We start from the raw sequence: 15,533 nt of genomic DNA, 5'->3' as shown, positions 1-15,533 counted from the left end.
ATGTAACAGATATAACTGTCAAATCACTATGCTTCCCATGTGAAAGTGATATAACATTGTATGTCAACTATACTTTGGTAATAAAAAATAAAAATTTTTAAAAACAGTTTTCAAAAGAAAGAAAAAAAACATCATGAGCATTTGTTTATAAGTCTTTGCATGAACACATATTTTCATTTCTCTTGGGTAAATACCTTGGAGTAGAATGGTGAATCACATGGTAGGCATACATTTAACTTTGAAGGAAACTACTATTTTCCAAAGCAATCGCACCACTTTATATTCTCACCAGCAGTATATGAGAACTCCAGCTTCTCCACATGCCTACCAACATTTGGTGTGGATAGTCTTTTTACCTGGTTTTAATTTGCAACTTCCCAGTAATAGTAGACAACTTTTCATGTGTTTAGCTGCCGCCTGTACACCTGCATTGGTGAAGTGTCTATTCAAATCTTTTGCTCATTTTTATTACTTTTTTTAAGATTTTATTTATTGGGGCGCCTGGATGCTTCAGTTGGTAAGTGTCTGCCTTGGGCTCAGGTCACGATCCCAGGACTCATGATCCCAGGGTCCTGGGATCGAGCCTTGCATTGGGCTCTCTGCTCAGCAGGGAGTCGGCTTCTCTCTCTCTCCCTCTGCCCCTTCTCCTTGCTCATTCTCTCTCTCTCTCAAAATCTCTCTAAGATTTTATTTATTTCAGAGAGAGGAAGAGAGCGAGCAAGCACAAGCAGGTGGAGGGGCAGAGGGAGAGGGAGAAACAGACTCACTGCTGAGCAGGGAGCCTGATGTGGGATTCAATCCCAGGACCCTGGGATCATGACCTGAGCTGAAGGCAGATGCTTAACCGACTCAGCCACCCAGGTGCCCCTTTTTTGCTCATCTTTTTTAAAGATTTTATTTATTTACTTGAGAGAGAGAGAGAAAGCACAAGCAGGGGAGAGGGGCAGATGGTGAGGAAGAAGCAGGCTCCCCCCCAAGCAGGGAGCCCAAGGTGGGGCTCAATCCCAGGACCTTGGGATCATGACCTGAGCAGAAGGCAGACACTTAACCAACTGAGCCACCCAGGTGCCCCTCTTTTGCTCATTTGTAAATTATTTTCTTATTAATGGGCAGAAGACATGAATAGACATGTTTTCCAAAGAAAACATCCAGATGGCTAACACACATGAAAAGATGCAAAATCACTCAATATCAGGCAAATACAAATCAAAACAAGATACCACCTCACACCTGTCAGAATGGCTAAAATTAACACAGGAAACAACAGATGTCAGCGAGGATGTGGAGAAAGGGAAACCCCCTTACACTGTTAGTGCAAACTGGTGCAGCCACTCTGGAAAACAGTATGGAGAGTCCTCAAAAAGTTAAAAATAGAACTACCTGATTATCCAGCAATTGCACTACTAGGTATTTACCCAAAGGATACAAAAATACAGATTCAAAGGGGCACATGCACTCCAATGTTTATAGCAGCATCATCAACAATAGCCAAACTATGGAAAGAGCCCAAATATCCATCAATTGGTGAATGGATAAAGAAGAGGTGCGCTCTATACACACACACACACACACACACACACACACACAATGGAATATTACTCAGCCATCAAAAAGAATGAAATCTTGTCATTTGCAATGACTTGGATGGAATGAGAGTATTATGCTAAGCGAAATCAGTCAGTCAGCAAAATGTAAGTATCATGATTTCAATCATATGTGGAATTTAAGAAGCAAAACAGATGACTATATGGGAAGGAAAAAAAGAGACGGGAAGCAAACCATATGACACTCCTAATGATACAGAACAAAGGGAGAGTTGATGGAAGGATGGGGATGGGCTAAATAAGTGATGGGTATTAAGGAGGGCACTTGTTATGATGATCACTGGGTGTTATACATAAGTGATTAATCACTAAATTCTGTTCCTGAAACTAATATTACACTGTATGTTAACTAGAATTTAAATAAAAATCTGAAAAATAAAAAATGAAATAAATAAAAACAAATTTTGAGTTTTGTGATTTTATTATATATTCCAGATATAAGATCTATGGTTTTTATCAGATAAAGGATTTGTAAATATTTTTCCAAGTCTGTGGCTTATCTTTTCATTCTCTCTCTTTTTTTTTAAGTAGACTCCATGCCCAATGTGGAACCCAAAGAGGGGCTTGAACTCACCACCCTGAGATCAAGCCTGAGCTGAGGTCAAGAGTCAGATGCTCAACCAACTGAGCCACCCAGATGCCACATATCTTTTCATTCTCTTAATAGTGTCCTTGGAAGAACAGAAGTTTTGGAGGAAGTGCAATTTATTAATTTGCTCTTTTACAGATTGTGCTTCGGGTGTTAGGTAACTTAAAAAACCTTTGCCTAGGGCGCCTGGGTGGCTCAGTTGGTTAAGCGACTGCCTTCAGCTCAGGTCATGATCCCAGGGTCCTGGGATCGAGTCCCGCATCGGGCTCCCTGCTCTGCGGGGAGCCTGCTTCTCCCTCTCCCACTCCCCCTGCTTGTGTTCCCTCTCTCGCTGTGTCTCTCTCTGTCAAATAAATAAATAAAATCTTAAAAAAAAAAAAACAAAAAAACCTTTGCCTAACTTTTTTTTAAAAGGGTTTGTTTCTAGAAACTTCATAGTTTAAAAAGTTTTAAATTTATATTTATGACCCATTCTGAGTTCATTTTTATACATGTTACAAGGTGTAGATCAAAGTTCTTTTGTTTGCTTTTGCATATGGCTATCCAAGTGTTTCAGCACATTTGTTGAAAAAGACCATCCTTTCTGCACCAAACTGCCTTCACACCTTTGTTGAAAATCATACACACACACACACACCCCCACATACATCTATGTATCTATCTGTGAATCTATTTCTTAATTCATTATTCTGTTCCCCTCACCTATTCATCTTTATGCCAATACTATACTGTCTTAATTACTGTGGCTTATAGGAAGTCTTAAAATCAGGCAGTACCAGTATCCCAACAATGTTCTTCAATGGTACCATCTTAATCCAAGTTTTTTAAAAACCAGAAATGGCTATTTGAATGTTGGATATTATTATCATTTTTCTACTCTAGCCTCAGTAGTTGTTGAAGTAAACAGTAACCAAATTATAGAAACCTCAAAATCATTCTAAATAGCTGTATCTTTAAATATAAAATGGACTATGCATATCTAAAGACATTTTTACTCAAATCCAGATGCATAAATGATAAACATAACAATATTTAACATCCTTACCTGCAAACCATATTTTACTCGTATTTTCTTTAATTCTTTTCTCCTTTCCAACTCTTTTTCCTCCTTACTTAGCGTTGGACCAACTAAAAGGAAAAAGTTGAGTTTGGTTTAAAAAAAAAAATACTAAGTCTGACAGACTTTACACAAAATTAATATTGTTACTTAATAATAAAAAATTAATACTATTCCATCTGCATATTAACTAAAAGCTCAACTAAACATTAATATAAAGGAATCTTGGGTTGTGGTGATGTCCTTTCAGCATTTTGGTAAATAAATCTACTTGGAAAGTAAACCAAATCCCAAAGACTACAGGAATGCTACACTATAGATAACAAAAGAACACTGACCATCTTAATTTTTTGATATGATTATAACAGAATTTCAAATGCAGAAATACTGTTAATTTTCCAAAGTATTATAGGCATGTAAAAATCACTGAATCCAAGATTCACATTGCTGTGTAATGTACCATACTCATTTTCATAATCTAGTATCAGAAAACAAAAAATAAACAATGAACACATATAGTTGGTATTTGGGGGAAAAACTTGATGTAAAAAACATTACTTCTTACTGGTTCAAAGTATCTATTTAAAATTTAAAAGCCTCTGATGAGTGGATTTAAATAAGATAGCAACCTCTTACAGTGTTATTATAGAAAATAATGGTGTATATATATATACAGATGATATAGCAACAGAAGCTCTAAGTAGGAAAGCAAGCATATTGGGGTGCCTGGGTGGCTCAGTTAAGAATCTGCCTTCGGCTCAGGTCATGATTCCCAAGTCCTGGGATCAAGACCCACATTGGGCTCCCTGCTCAGCTGGGAGTCTGCCTCTCCCTCTCCCTCTGCCCCTCCCCCCGCTCAAGCTCACTCTCTCTCAAATAAGTAAAATCATTAAAAAAAAGAAAGAAAGCAAACATATCAACAAATAACTTTTATTACCCCAGCCTATTATTTTATATATTATTATATGACTGAGTTTAACCATGGATGACTTTTTCATATCCATAAACAGAAGTCAAAAGGAAACCAATCTTTACTATAATTATGTCACAATTACCCTTTTGAAGGACATTTAGCTATCACTGCTGTGCCGCTTCCAAAGTCTACTAAACTCTATTAGCAAAAACAGCTAATGATTACCTTATGGGTCAGAAAGCAACCTAATGCTATAATAGCACAACTAAATTGTTGCACAGAAAAATCAACTAAAATCGTAATCTACTAGCTTAAAAAAAATCAACTAAAATCATAAGCGACTAGCCTAGGTTTCAAATTTCAAATGCATGTCATTTCTTAGTCTCACGTAATAATATTTATCTCACATAATATTCACTAAAATAAAAATGTATCTCAATACAGTTTTATATCAATTAAATACGAAGCTGATAGCTGATACTTTTTTAGAACACTCCAGTGAATTAAATAGAAAAGTTATCATGCCTACATATAACAATTATGTTTCACATACCAAAAGATTCATCTTTCTTATCAAGACGAAGGTGAGCTCGAACCTGTCCTGGTTCACAGCCGTCACAGGTATCACTGCCAGGGTGGATGTGAAAAGACAGTACAGTCTCTCCAATTTTCACTTCATCACCATGCTCAAGTACATAAGGATCACATTTAGTTTTAGGCTAAAGAAAAAAATTACAAAACAGAAACCCAAGAGAGTTATGTAAGATTATTTTATATCTACTGTAAGTAATGTCTGATTCAAACAAAAAAATATTTAGGATGGTTCTCAATGAGACAGACACACATATGCACACACAGTGCACATTTCCACAACTTGAGGATGATATAATGTTCAACTAGTGGAGAAGATACCTGCACTGAGCAACTTCTTGTATATTATCAAAACCCGCTAATCTCATCTCCATGCATAATCCTAGAGAAATACCCAACCCAAACATCAAACAATCTATTACCAAAATGAATAACCATCACAGTCAAAAAGATAAGTGTTAAGAGGCTAAGTGCATATTTCCCCTTTTTCCTCTTCTTTTCTGATAATTCAGTTTTATTTCATTTTTTATTCTTACAGACTAAGAATAAGGCCTCCCCCACTCCCTTCCATTTACTTTCTTCCATATGTTATGTGCCAAGCACCTTGCCAAATGTTGGTGATAAAAGAGTTAACTGGATAGACATAGGCCCTGTCTTCAAGGAGTATCCACTTTAGCAAAATTTCCATTAAAACAATTTTTAAAAGAACACAAAAAAAGGAGTGCCTTTTAAGTTACTATAAGAACCTTTGATTTGAATAGCTTTAAAATGCATTTACTTCTTTTTTATTATTTTTTTTATTTTTATTTTTTTTAAGATTTTTTTTTTATTTATTCATTCGACAGAGAGACACAGCGAGAGAGGGAACACAAGCGGGGAAGCGGGAGAGGGAGAAGCAGGCTTTCCGCCGAGCAGGGAGCCCGATGCGGGGCTCGATCCCAGGACCCTGGGATCATGACCTGAGCCGAGGGCAGATGCTTAACCGACTGAGCCACTCAGGCACCCCAAAATGCATTTACTTCTAAAATAAGGCATAGATACATAATTAGAAGGTAACACTCAAGAGTTAAGTATCCACTTATTCTATACTTTTTTCAGTCCTTTCTGTGAATCCCCTTCCATGTAATACATTTGGGCTTGAATAGTAATCTGAAACAAATTATATGTATAATAACTATGGCCTTCAGAATAAAAATTTCAGTTCATTTTTTAAAACTTATGTGCAAGTAATTAATATATATATACTCACCTGAAGAATCTGTTTTCCATTAACAATTGTACCATTTTGACTACCTTGATCCACAAGGACATAACTTTGTAAGTCATGGTCAAAATAAATTTCTGCATGAAACTTAAAACAAAAAAAAATAAAGAACGAGGTAATTATAAAGAATATATTTTTTTAAACCACAGATAATTTCTATCATAGGATGTGAGACTTAAGTCTATGATAATTTAATTTTTATTATTTTATCTTTTTTTTTTTTTTTTAAGTAAGCTCTACTCCTAATGTGGGGCTCAAACTCATGACCCCGAGATCAGGAGCTGCACGTTCTACCGACTAAGCCAGCCAAGTGCCCCAAATTTTACTATTTTTAATACCTTTTTTCCTGAATACAAAAGCGTAACAATGCCTCTGGTAGAAATGTGAAGGCTACAGAAGAAAAAGTCACCTATAATTCCACCTACTACTGCCGTTAATAATTCAGTGTGTCTTACATTTTCTACTTTTACAATATAGCTGAGATTATACCATTTAGAACATTTGAAATTATTTTTTCACCTATTAAAAGTATTGGTCTTTATCATTAAAAATTCTTAATACAAAAGGTGACTTCAAACATTCAAGGTGAACTTTTCCTTTTAAAGATTCTATTTTTTTAAAATAATCTCTATACCCAACATGGGGTTCAAACTTACAACCCCCAAGATCAAGAGTCGCATGCTCTACTGACTGAGCCAGCCAGGCGCCCCCAAAGGTGAACTTCTCAGAGAAGTGTTCCAGATTTTCAATACTCAGGACTAATCATTCCCTCCTTGTACTTTGTTTACATAACAATTACACTACACAAAGTTACTGCATATGTGATAGTTGCCGTATGGCTCACAATTACTGCTTGGTTGACATTTTTGCTTACCACTCAGTACATATAACAGAGAGCCTCACATATAATGGCATATACCCAGTACATGTCTATTTAATTGGATAAAGAACTGCAGACATTTAATTTATCATTTCATAAGTAATACACTGCTGGTGGGAATGTAAAACTGTGTACCTGCTTTAGAAGGGTATGGCAGTTCCTCAAAAGGTTAAACAGAGTTACCACAGGACCAGCAATTCTATATTTGGGTATATATCAAGAGTAATAAAAACATACATTCAAATACAAACTTGTACATGAATGTTCACCACAGCATTATTCTTAGCAGCCAAAAAGTGGAAACAATTCAAATGACAACCAACTGATAAACAAAATGTAGTATATCCATACATTGGCATTATTATTTGGCAATAAAAAGAAATGAAATACTGATATATGCTACAACATGAATGAATCTTGAAGACATACTAAGTGAAAAAGCTAGGTAAAAACAACTACATGTTATAGGATTCAATTTACAGAACATGTGCAGAACAGGCAAATCCACAGAAGATAAAAGTAGACTGTGGTTGCCTAGGCCTGTGGGAGTTAAAAGGAAATGAGAAGTGACTATTATGTTTCTTCTAATGGTGATGAAAATGTTCTGAAACTGTGCACCCAAGTGGCTCAGTCGGTTAAGCATCTGCCTTCGGCTCAGGTCATGATCCCAGGATCCTGGGATTGAGCCTCCCTGCTCAGCGGGGAGTCTGCTTCTCCCTCTCCCTCTGCCCCTCCTGCTCGTGCTCTCTCACTCTCAAATAAATGAATAAAATCTTAAAAAAAAAAAAAAAAAGGAAAATGTTCTGAAACTGACTGTGGTGATGGCTACACAACTCTATATAAAAAACCTTTGAATTACACACTTTCAATGCATAAATTGTATACAGGATATGGACTGTATCCCAATGAAGTTGTTCTTAAAAATTTTCATAAACAGGGGTGCCTGGGTGGCTCAGTCACTTAAGCATCTGCCTTTGACTCAGGTCATGATCCCAGGGTCATGGGACTGAGCCCCAATTGGACTCCCTGCTCAGTGAGGAGCCTGCTTCTCCCCCTATTTGTGCTCTCTCTGTCAAATAAATAAATAAAACCTTTGAAAAAAAGAAAAAAAATTTCTCATAAACTAATTATAAAGTGTTCCAAACACACAAAAGAATACACTGAACTGGTCTACCCATGACACAGCTTTAATAAATTTTGCCATATTTGACCCAGGTATTTATTTTTTAGATTTTAGTTTATTTATTTCAGAGAGAGAGGGTAGGAGTGGGGAAGGGGCAGAGGGAGAGGAGAGACAGAATCCCCAGCAGATTCCATGCTGAGCATGGAGCCCAACATGGGGCTCGATCTCAAGACCCTGAGATCATGACCTAAGCTAAAATCAAGAGTCAGGCACTTAACGGACTGAGCCACTCAGGCCCCCTTGCCTCAGATATTTAAAAGAAAAATTATTATTCATGGATGTATAACTCATTCTGTCCATCCCACACCCTTTCTTTTCAACGGTTCAATATTTAATCATGATGCCTCTATTACTTTCACCCCGTATGTATGCATCCATAAACAATTCATGGTTATTTTGCTTTAAACTTGACATAATGGGAATTACACTGTATGAATATTTTCTTGAGATGTAATTCATATACAGAAAATTCACAGGTCTTACATTTATAGTTTGATAAGTTCTGACAAACATATGCTACCGTATGTATTTCTTTTATTTTGCTTCTTTGGCTTAATATTATATTGTGAGGTACATCCAGTTGTGTACAGTTTTGCCATTTTGCTGAATGGTAAAACTCACTGTACGGATTCTTCAACATATTCTGATGATGAACATCCAGTTTTTTCCCCCAAGGTTTTACTATTTTTTAAGATGCTTCTATCAACATTCTTATACATGCAACATTCCTGTAGACAATGCAAGGATTTTTCAGGAGTATATTCTTAATAATGAAAGTGCTAAGTCACAGTATGTGCAAATCTTAAACTTTATTAGATACTGCCATATTGTTTTCCAAAGTAGTTGTACCAACTTATATTCCCAAAAGCAAACTATAAGAATTCTTGTTGCCAAGAATATAGTCTTAACCAATATTTGCTATTGTCGGAATCTTCAGTTTTTGCAAGCATAAAAGGTATGAAATTAAATCTCATTATCATGATTTTAATTTGCATTTCCTCAATTACTACGAAGACTGAAACCTTATATTTTTTAGCCATATGGATTTCCTCTTCTGTATATTTTCTCTTCATGTCCTTCATTCATTTTTTTTCAACTGGGTTCTTTAGAATACTAACAACTATACCAAAGCATTTAAATAGTTTCAAGTCTTTCGACTTGAAACCTTATTCCAAAGAGCTGTTCTAAATTATGCTCCCAACAGGAGTGAAATTTAATAAATATGACAAATGAAAACTGACATTTTGACTTCATTTGTATTTCTTAAAATTTTTAGAAAGATTGAATGGTTTTCACATAGTAATGATATCCCCTGCATTGTGAATTGTTTATTTATAGCCTTTGCTCACTTATCTATTAGTGCTCACAGTGGGGTTTGAAAAAAATGAATTTGTATGAGATTTTAAAACATAAAAGATATACATTTTGTCATATTTGTCTTACTGTCCTAGTCTGCCTTTTTTAATTATTATTAAGTAAACCCTACCTCCAACATGGAACTCAAACTCACAACCTTGAGATCAAGAGTTTCACATTCTTCCAACTCAGCCAGCTAGGTGCCCCACGTAATCTGCCTTTTAAATTTGTTTAACATGACAAGAACTTAAAATTACTCAAAATTATGTCTTCTCTGATTTTTTCTCATTTTTTTTAAACTTAGGAGGTCTTCCCCTATCCAGTGACAGATTCCATTTTCCCCAAATATTAATATGAAGTGTCCAGGGTTTTTTATTTAATTTTTTTCATCTATCTGGATATGTGTAATATATATTGTCAAAATGATTTCATACAGTAACAAACCATTTACCCCACCAGTGAATATCTTAGTTTTAAAGAAAGAAAGAGCAGAAATGCCACTACAGAACTACCTATATTTTAGATTGAATTGCTATTTAAATCACAGAGTGGGTTTTCTTTGGAGGCAGAAGGGTCATAGTAAAGTAAAAAAGCAAGATAATTTGGTCAGAGTTAAGATTATGAAAATTTCCTCCCTTCTGAATGAGTTGAAACAAAGTAAAAATAAGTGGACTTTCAAACTATAATGGAAAACAAATTTCATCCTCAAAAGACAAAAATCACATAAAATGTATACTTTAGATCCATATTATAATCTATTAAATAGAAACAAATGGGGATGATGAAAGGTCAGAAAAAGATAACCAGCATGGAAGAGAGGGAAAAACTACAGAAAATACAGTAAAGACAAGGAAAACTAGCAAATATAGAGTATCAGTAGCAAAACCTTTTGTTTTTCTACTTGTAACTAAAGTTGCACCGCTGCTTTGTTTGTTTTAAAAACCCAAGTAGGGCGCCTGGGTGGCTCAGTTGGTTGAGCAACTGCCTTCGGCTCAGGTCATGATCCTGGAGTCCCGGGATCGAGTCCCGCATCGGGCTCTCTGCTCAGCAGGGAGTCTGCTTCTCCCTCTGACCCTCCTCCCTCTCATGCTGTCTCTCATTCTCGCTCTCAAATAAATAAAATATTTAAAAACAAAAAAAAACCCCAAGTATTCTTTTTCCTGAAACCATCAGAGGAGCAACTAGGAAAAGCTATAAAAGCCTTGGGTGGTAGAGGACAAATAGTTCTTGAGTTGTAATATACTCTGGACTCAACAGTAACCATCTAATAAAATAGCCTGAATCCAGGTCTGATTCATTTTTGAACGACCATATCAAGAACATTTAGTTCACTCAATAAATATTTGTTAAATGGGTATTATTTTAATACTTAATCTACATTTCTATTCCTGCTCCAGACTGTTAAAAATTAAACATCATTTAGTTTACTCTAATTTTGATAAAGAATTATTCTCGCAAGCAGTGGAATAAACAAATCTGAATTGCTTTCATTTCCATTAATACCTGGACTATTAAACTTTCTACTAAATAAAAAAGCCCCTAAGCTTCCTGTCATAATGAGGGTTTATAAAATCATATCTAGGGCGCTATATTTGAAAAATCAAAGAACTTACCTTACTAACACCAACTTCAGGGATTCGGAGAGTATGCTCCATATCTTTTTCTCTGCAGGGTTAAGTAAAGTGTCTTTAATAATTTTTGAACCATATATAGATTAAACACAGTTAACACAGAAACGATATTTTTTAAGATTTTTGTCGTCGTTGTTTTAAAAGAAAATGTTAAAATCCAAGTCCCTCTATCACACTTAAGTCATTTCCTTAATCCTACTCTAAATTTCCTATTTGAAAGAAGTTCCAGGATTACTTTTATTTTTTGATACATCTACCCGAGGTTAATAATAGACATCTAGGGGTGCCTGGGTGGCTCAGTCAGTTAAGAGTTCAACTCTTGTTTTCCACTCATCATGAGATCGAGCCCCAAGTCAGGCTCCATGCTCAGTGCAGAGTCTGCTTGAGATTCTCTCCCTCTGCCCCATACTCACATGCTGTCTCCCTCTCTAAATAAAAATCTTTATAAAAAAAATAATAAACATCCAGAACAGCATATCCTTTGTACTAACATCAATCATTCGAGATCTGTTGACTACATTCCAGCTTCTATTACTATATGTAAAAGGACCATACTATTCTTCAAGAATTTAAAACTAAGATTTTGTACAGAATATGAATTAAGGATGGATTTTCTTTCCCACTGGGAAGTAATGAAATTATCCTACTCATGATTAAAACCTACCTCTCTACCAAGCTGGTTATGAATTACAAAGGGGTAAAAGAAACAGAGGAAGGGGATTAAATACTGGACAAACATGGATTTAATGAAGGAATTTACACCAGAAACAGCAGTACAAAAAGGATGAAAATGAAAAAATTTCTGTGACAGAGATAAGGGTCAACAATATTTTCTGAGTGGGAGAGGGAGGAACATGGATGTCATTCAGTGTTTGCCTATTCAACAAGTACCATGCACATTTTATAACTGGTTGAGGAATATACAATCCATTGGAGTAAGATAAATACACAAACATAATAACATTAAACATTTTTACCTTCCAATTGTAGCAGGGTTTACAGCTGTAATGATAAAAAGTGATCCTGTCTGCAATACTGGTGATCTAATAACAATTACTCTAATACATGGGGGCCAAATTTTTTCTTCATCTGTTAAAGAAAGAAATGTGTAAGTATTAATTCAAATGCTATGGAAAAAATTTCTAGGCAGGAATAGGAAGCATCCATAAAGTAAAACATATTGAGGAGTGCCTGGGTGGCTCAATCAGTTTAGCATCTGACTCTTGATTTTGGCTCAGGTTGTGATGTCAGGGTCATAAGATTGAGCCCTGTGTAGGACCCCACATTCAGCACAGAGTCTGCTTGTCCCTCTCCCTCTGCTCCTCCCCACACCCCCGCTCGCGTGCTTCTCTCTTGCTCAAATAAAAATCTTTAAAATAAAAAAAGTACTAATCAAAAATCTTAATTATTTGAAACAACTTTCTTAAATTCTGCTATATGACATACTTGATAAGGCTTTAACACTTACCAATTTAAAGTGATCAACCTAAAGATATTCAGGGTCTATCACAATTACAATATAAACAATTCTCTTTTTTAAGGTGTTAGAATTTGAAAATATCCTCAACAGGAATTTTTATATTAACTTAGAAAAACTGAGTCCTGCTTTAAAAATAAAAGTGAGAGAAACTGCATCGAGAACAAAATAAGCTCATATAACCTAATATAAAATCCTGGGCTTTAAAAGTATGTCTTTATAACCTCAAATTTAAAAAATATAAGATTTGGGGTGCCTGGGTGGCATAGTCAGTTGAGCACCTGACTCTTGTTTCAGCCCAGGTCGTGATCTCAGAGTTGGGAGATCAAGCCCTGCATCAGGCTCCACACTCTGTGGGATCTGCTCCAGATTCTCTCTCTCCCTTCTGCCCCTCTCCCTGCTCTCTCTTTCTCTAAAATAAATATATATATATATTTTTTTTTTTAACTTTTTATTGTTTTTTATTTTTATTTTTTTATTGTTATGTTAATCCCCATACATTACATCATTAGTTTTAGATGTAGTGTTCCATGATTGTTTGTGCGTAACACCCAGTGCTCCATGCAGAACGTGCCCTCCTCAATACCCATCACCAGGCTAACCATCCTCCCACCCCCCTCCCCTGTAGAACCCTCAGTTTGTTTTTCAGAGTCCATTGTCTCTCATGGTTTGTCTACCCCTCCAATTTCCCCCCCTTCATTCTTCCCCTCCTGCTATCTTCTTAAATATATATTTTTTAAATATAAGATTTACCACAATACCTACGTAGCTGAATTCATGGACTACACTTTTTTCTTTTCTTAGATTTTATTTATTTGACAGAGAGAGAGAGAGAGCACAAGCAGGGGGAGCAGCAGAGGGAAAGGGAGAAGCAAGCTCCCCACTGAGCAGGGAGCCCGCTTAACCGACTGAGCCACTCAGGCGCCCCTGGACTACACTTTTTAAAGGCAACTTATTTTTTCCCTTCCTACAAAAGTAGACTACAAATATCTAACCCACCAAGATAGCCTTAGTATATACTTTAGAACGTATGTAACTTGGTTTTGTTCTACTGACTAGGCCATTCAATGCAATAAAATTTTAAGGTCCAACTATTAGTCATTTATTCAAATTCTTCCCTCTAAAAATAACCATAATGGTACTGGAGACCACTTTGTTGGTAGCTCACATAATTTTCAAGAATGTTATTAAAATAATCAGTTTAGGGGCGTGTGGGTGGCTCAGTTGTTAAGCATCTGCCTTCAGCTTAGGTCATGATCCCAGGGTCCTGGGATCAAGCCCCGCATCGGGCTCCCTGCTCAGTGGGAAGCCTGCTTCTCCCTCTCCCCATTTGTGTTCCCTTTCTTGCTATGTCTCTCTCTGTCAAATAAATAAAATATCAAAAAAATATATATATATACACACATATAAAAAATAATCAGTTTAAAACAGTCCGTTTATTTTTTGGCAAATACGTATTAACATTTTTAACTCTGTTGCTCTTTTACAATGACTAGACTGGGTTATTTACAGAAAATCAAACAATAGTTATTTACTTACCTTCGTCCTCACTATCTTCTGCAGTTACATTGTCTTCACTGGTAATGTCTTCATCATAACTGTCCTCTGTCTGAGAGTCTGTAATTTCACCTTCTTCTGGCTCACTATCAGTCTCCATGACTTTCTCATCTTTAAATGACGTCGAATTATAAATGTTTTCATTAAGAGAAGATTCTGTAGTCTTTCTGCTAACTGGAACAGTAAATTTGGGGGGACTATTTTTGTAATGAATGTCTATTTTGGCCTTCTTTTTCATATTTGCAAAATCTTCTCCCTCACTGCAGCTTTTATGTTCAACACTGGATGTTTTTTGATCTTCTGAAGTCAAATCCTAGAAAGACATAGGTGGGGAGGTGGGAACAGGGGAAAATACCTTAAACATGACCATCTTCTAACGTTTAATGCTAAATATTTCAGAGAATTAGTGAAGATATATGTACAACATTATATATGAAATACCAATAGCTATTACCTATAACCCCCTCTTCCTCTCATGTTCTCTTTCTTACTTAATGACATTACCCATCCTCTTATCACCCAAATCAACAATCTTATAGTTATCTTTGACGTCCCCTTAACTACCACATGGAATCCATTTCCAAGTGCTATAGACTGTTTACACCTTATCCCAATTCTCCTTATCTATTCCCTAACTGTCCCAGTCCAGGCCCTTATCACATATTGCTTGAACCATGCGACAGCCTAGACCACTTCTGTCCATGTCCAACAAAAATACAATGCAAGCCATATACATCTATCTATCTATCTATCTATCTATCTATCTATCTATACTTTAAAATGTCCTAGTAACCACATTAAAAAGGTAAAAGCAGGTGAAATTCCTTTTATCTATCCAGTATTTACAAAATATTATCTTTTATTATATATAAATAACATGTAATCACTATAACACTATTAATGAAATATTTTACATGGATTTTCTGTACTTCAAGACTTTGTCTTCAAAACTGAGTATACTGTAGTTCATACTTAACAAAACACCATAATTAGGACGAGCCTCATTTCAAGTGCTCAACAGCCATATGAGGCTAGTGGCTGGCTACTTTATTGGACAGTGCAAGCCTAGAGAATATATTTACCCTAAATTTTCTTTTTGAACTTCTAACCAATAATCAAGTCAAAACACATAAAGTACAGAATCAGCTTTAATTACAACAGCAATTTAAAGATCCAGATGTAGGACGCCTGGTGGGTCAGTCGGTTAAGCATCCAACTCTTGGTTTTGGCTCAGGTCATGATCTCATGGACTGTGGGATCGAGCCCCAAGTTGGGCTCCACGCCCAGCATCTCTCCCTTTGCCTCTCCCCTGACTTAGGCACACACACATGCGTGCTCTCTCTCTCAAATAAATAAATCTTTAAAAAAAATTTTAAAAAGATCCAGATGTACCTAATGTAGCAGAGCTACAGGTTCACTAACATTTAGTAC

General features: G+C 36.0%; 1 protein-coding gene across 2 annotated transcripts in view; it reads right to left on the bottom strand.

The window, feature by feature from the left end:
* Positions 1-15,533, bottom strand: part of AGGF1 (angiogenic factor with G-patch and FHA domains 1) — a 55,919-nt gene that overhangs the window by 28,087 nt on the left and 12,299 nt on the right. For both annotated transcript variants that reach the window (XM_035014684.1, XM_035014685.1), the window contains exons 6-11: positions 14,085-14,415; positions 12,046-12,157; positions 11,051-11,102; positions 6,004-6,105; positions 4,717-4,882; positions 3,239-3,321 (exon numbers count right to left, since the gene is read on the bottom strand). In XM_035014684.1, coding sequence (XP_034870575.1) covers positions 3,239-3,321; positions 4,717-4,882; positions 6,004-6,105; positions 11,051-11,102; positions 12,046-12,157; positions 14,085-14,415 — 846 coding nt within the window. The remainder of the gene's footprint in view (positions 1-3,238; positions 3,322-4,716; positions 4,883-6,003; positions 6,106-11,050; positions 11,103-12,045; positions 12,158-14,084; positions 14,416-15,533) is intronic.

The sequence above is a fragment of the Mirounga leonina genome, unplaced genomic scaffold (assembly GCF_011800145.1).
Source record: "Mirounga leonina isolate KUSES-001 unplaced genomic scaffold, KU_Mleo_1.0 Mir_168, whole genome shotgun sequence".
Classification (NCBI taxonomy): Eukaryota; Metazoa; Chordata; class Mammalia; order Carnivora; family Phocidae; genus Mirounga; species Mirounga leonina.
This window is presented reverse-complemented; position numbering and strand designations above follow the sequence as displayed.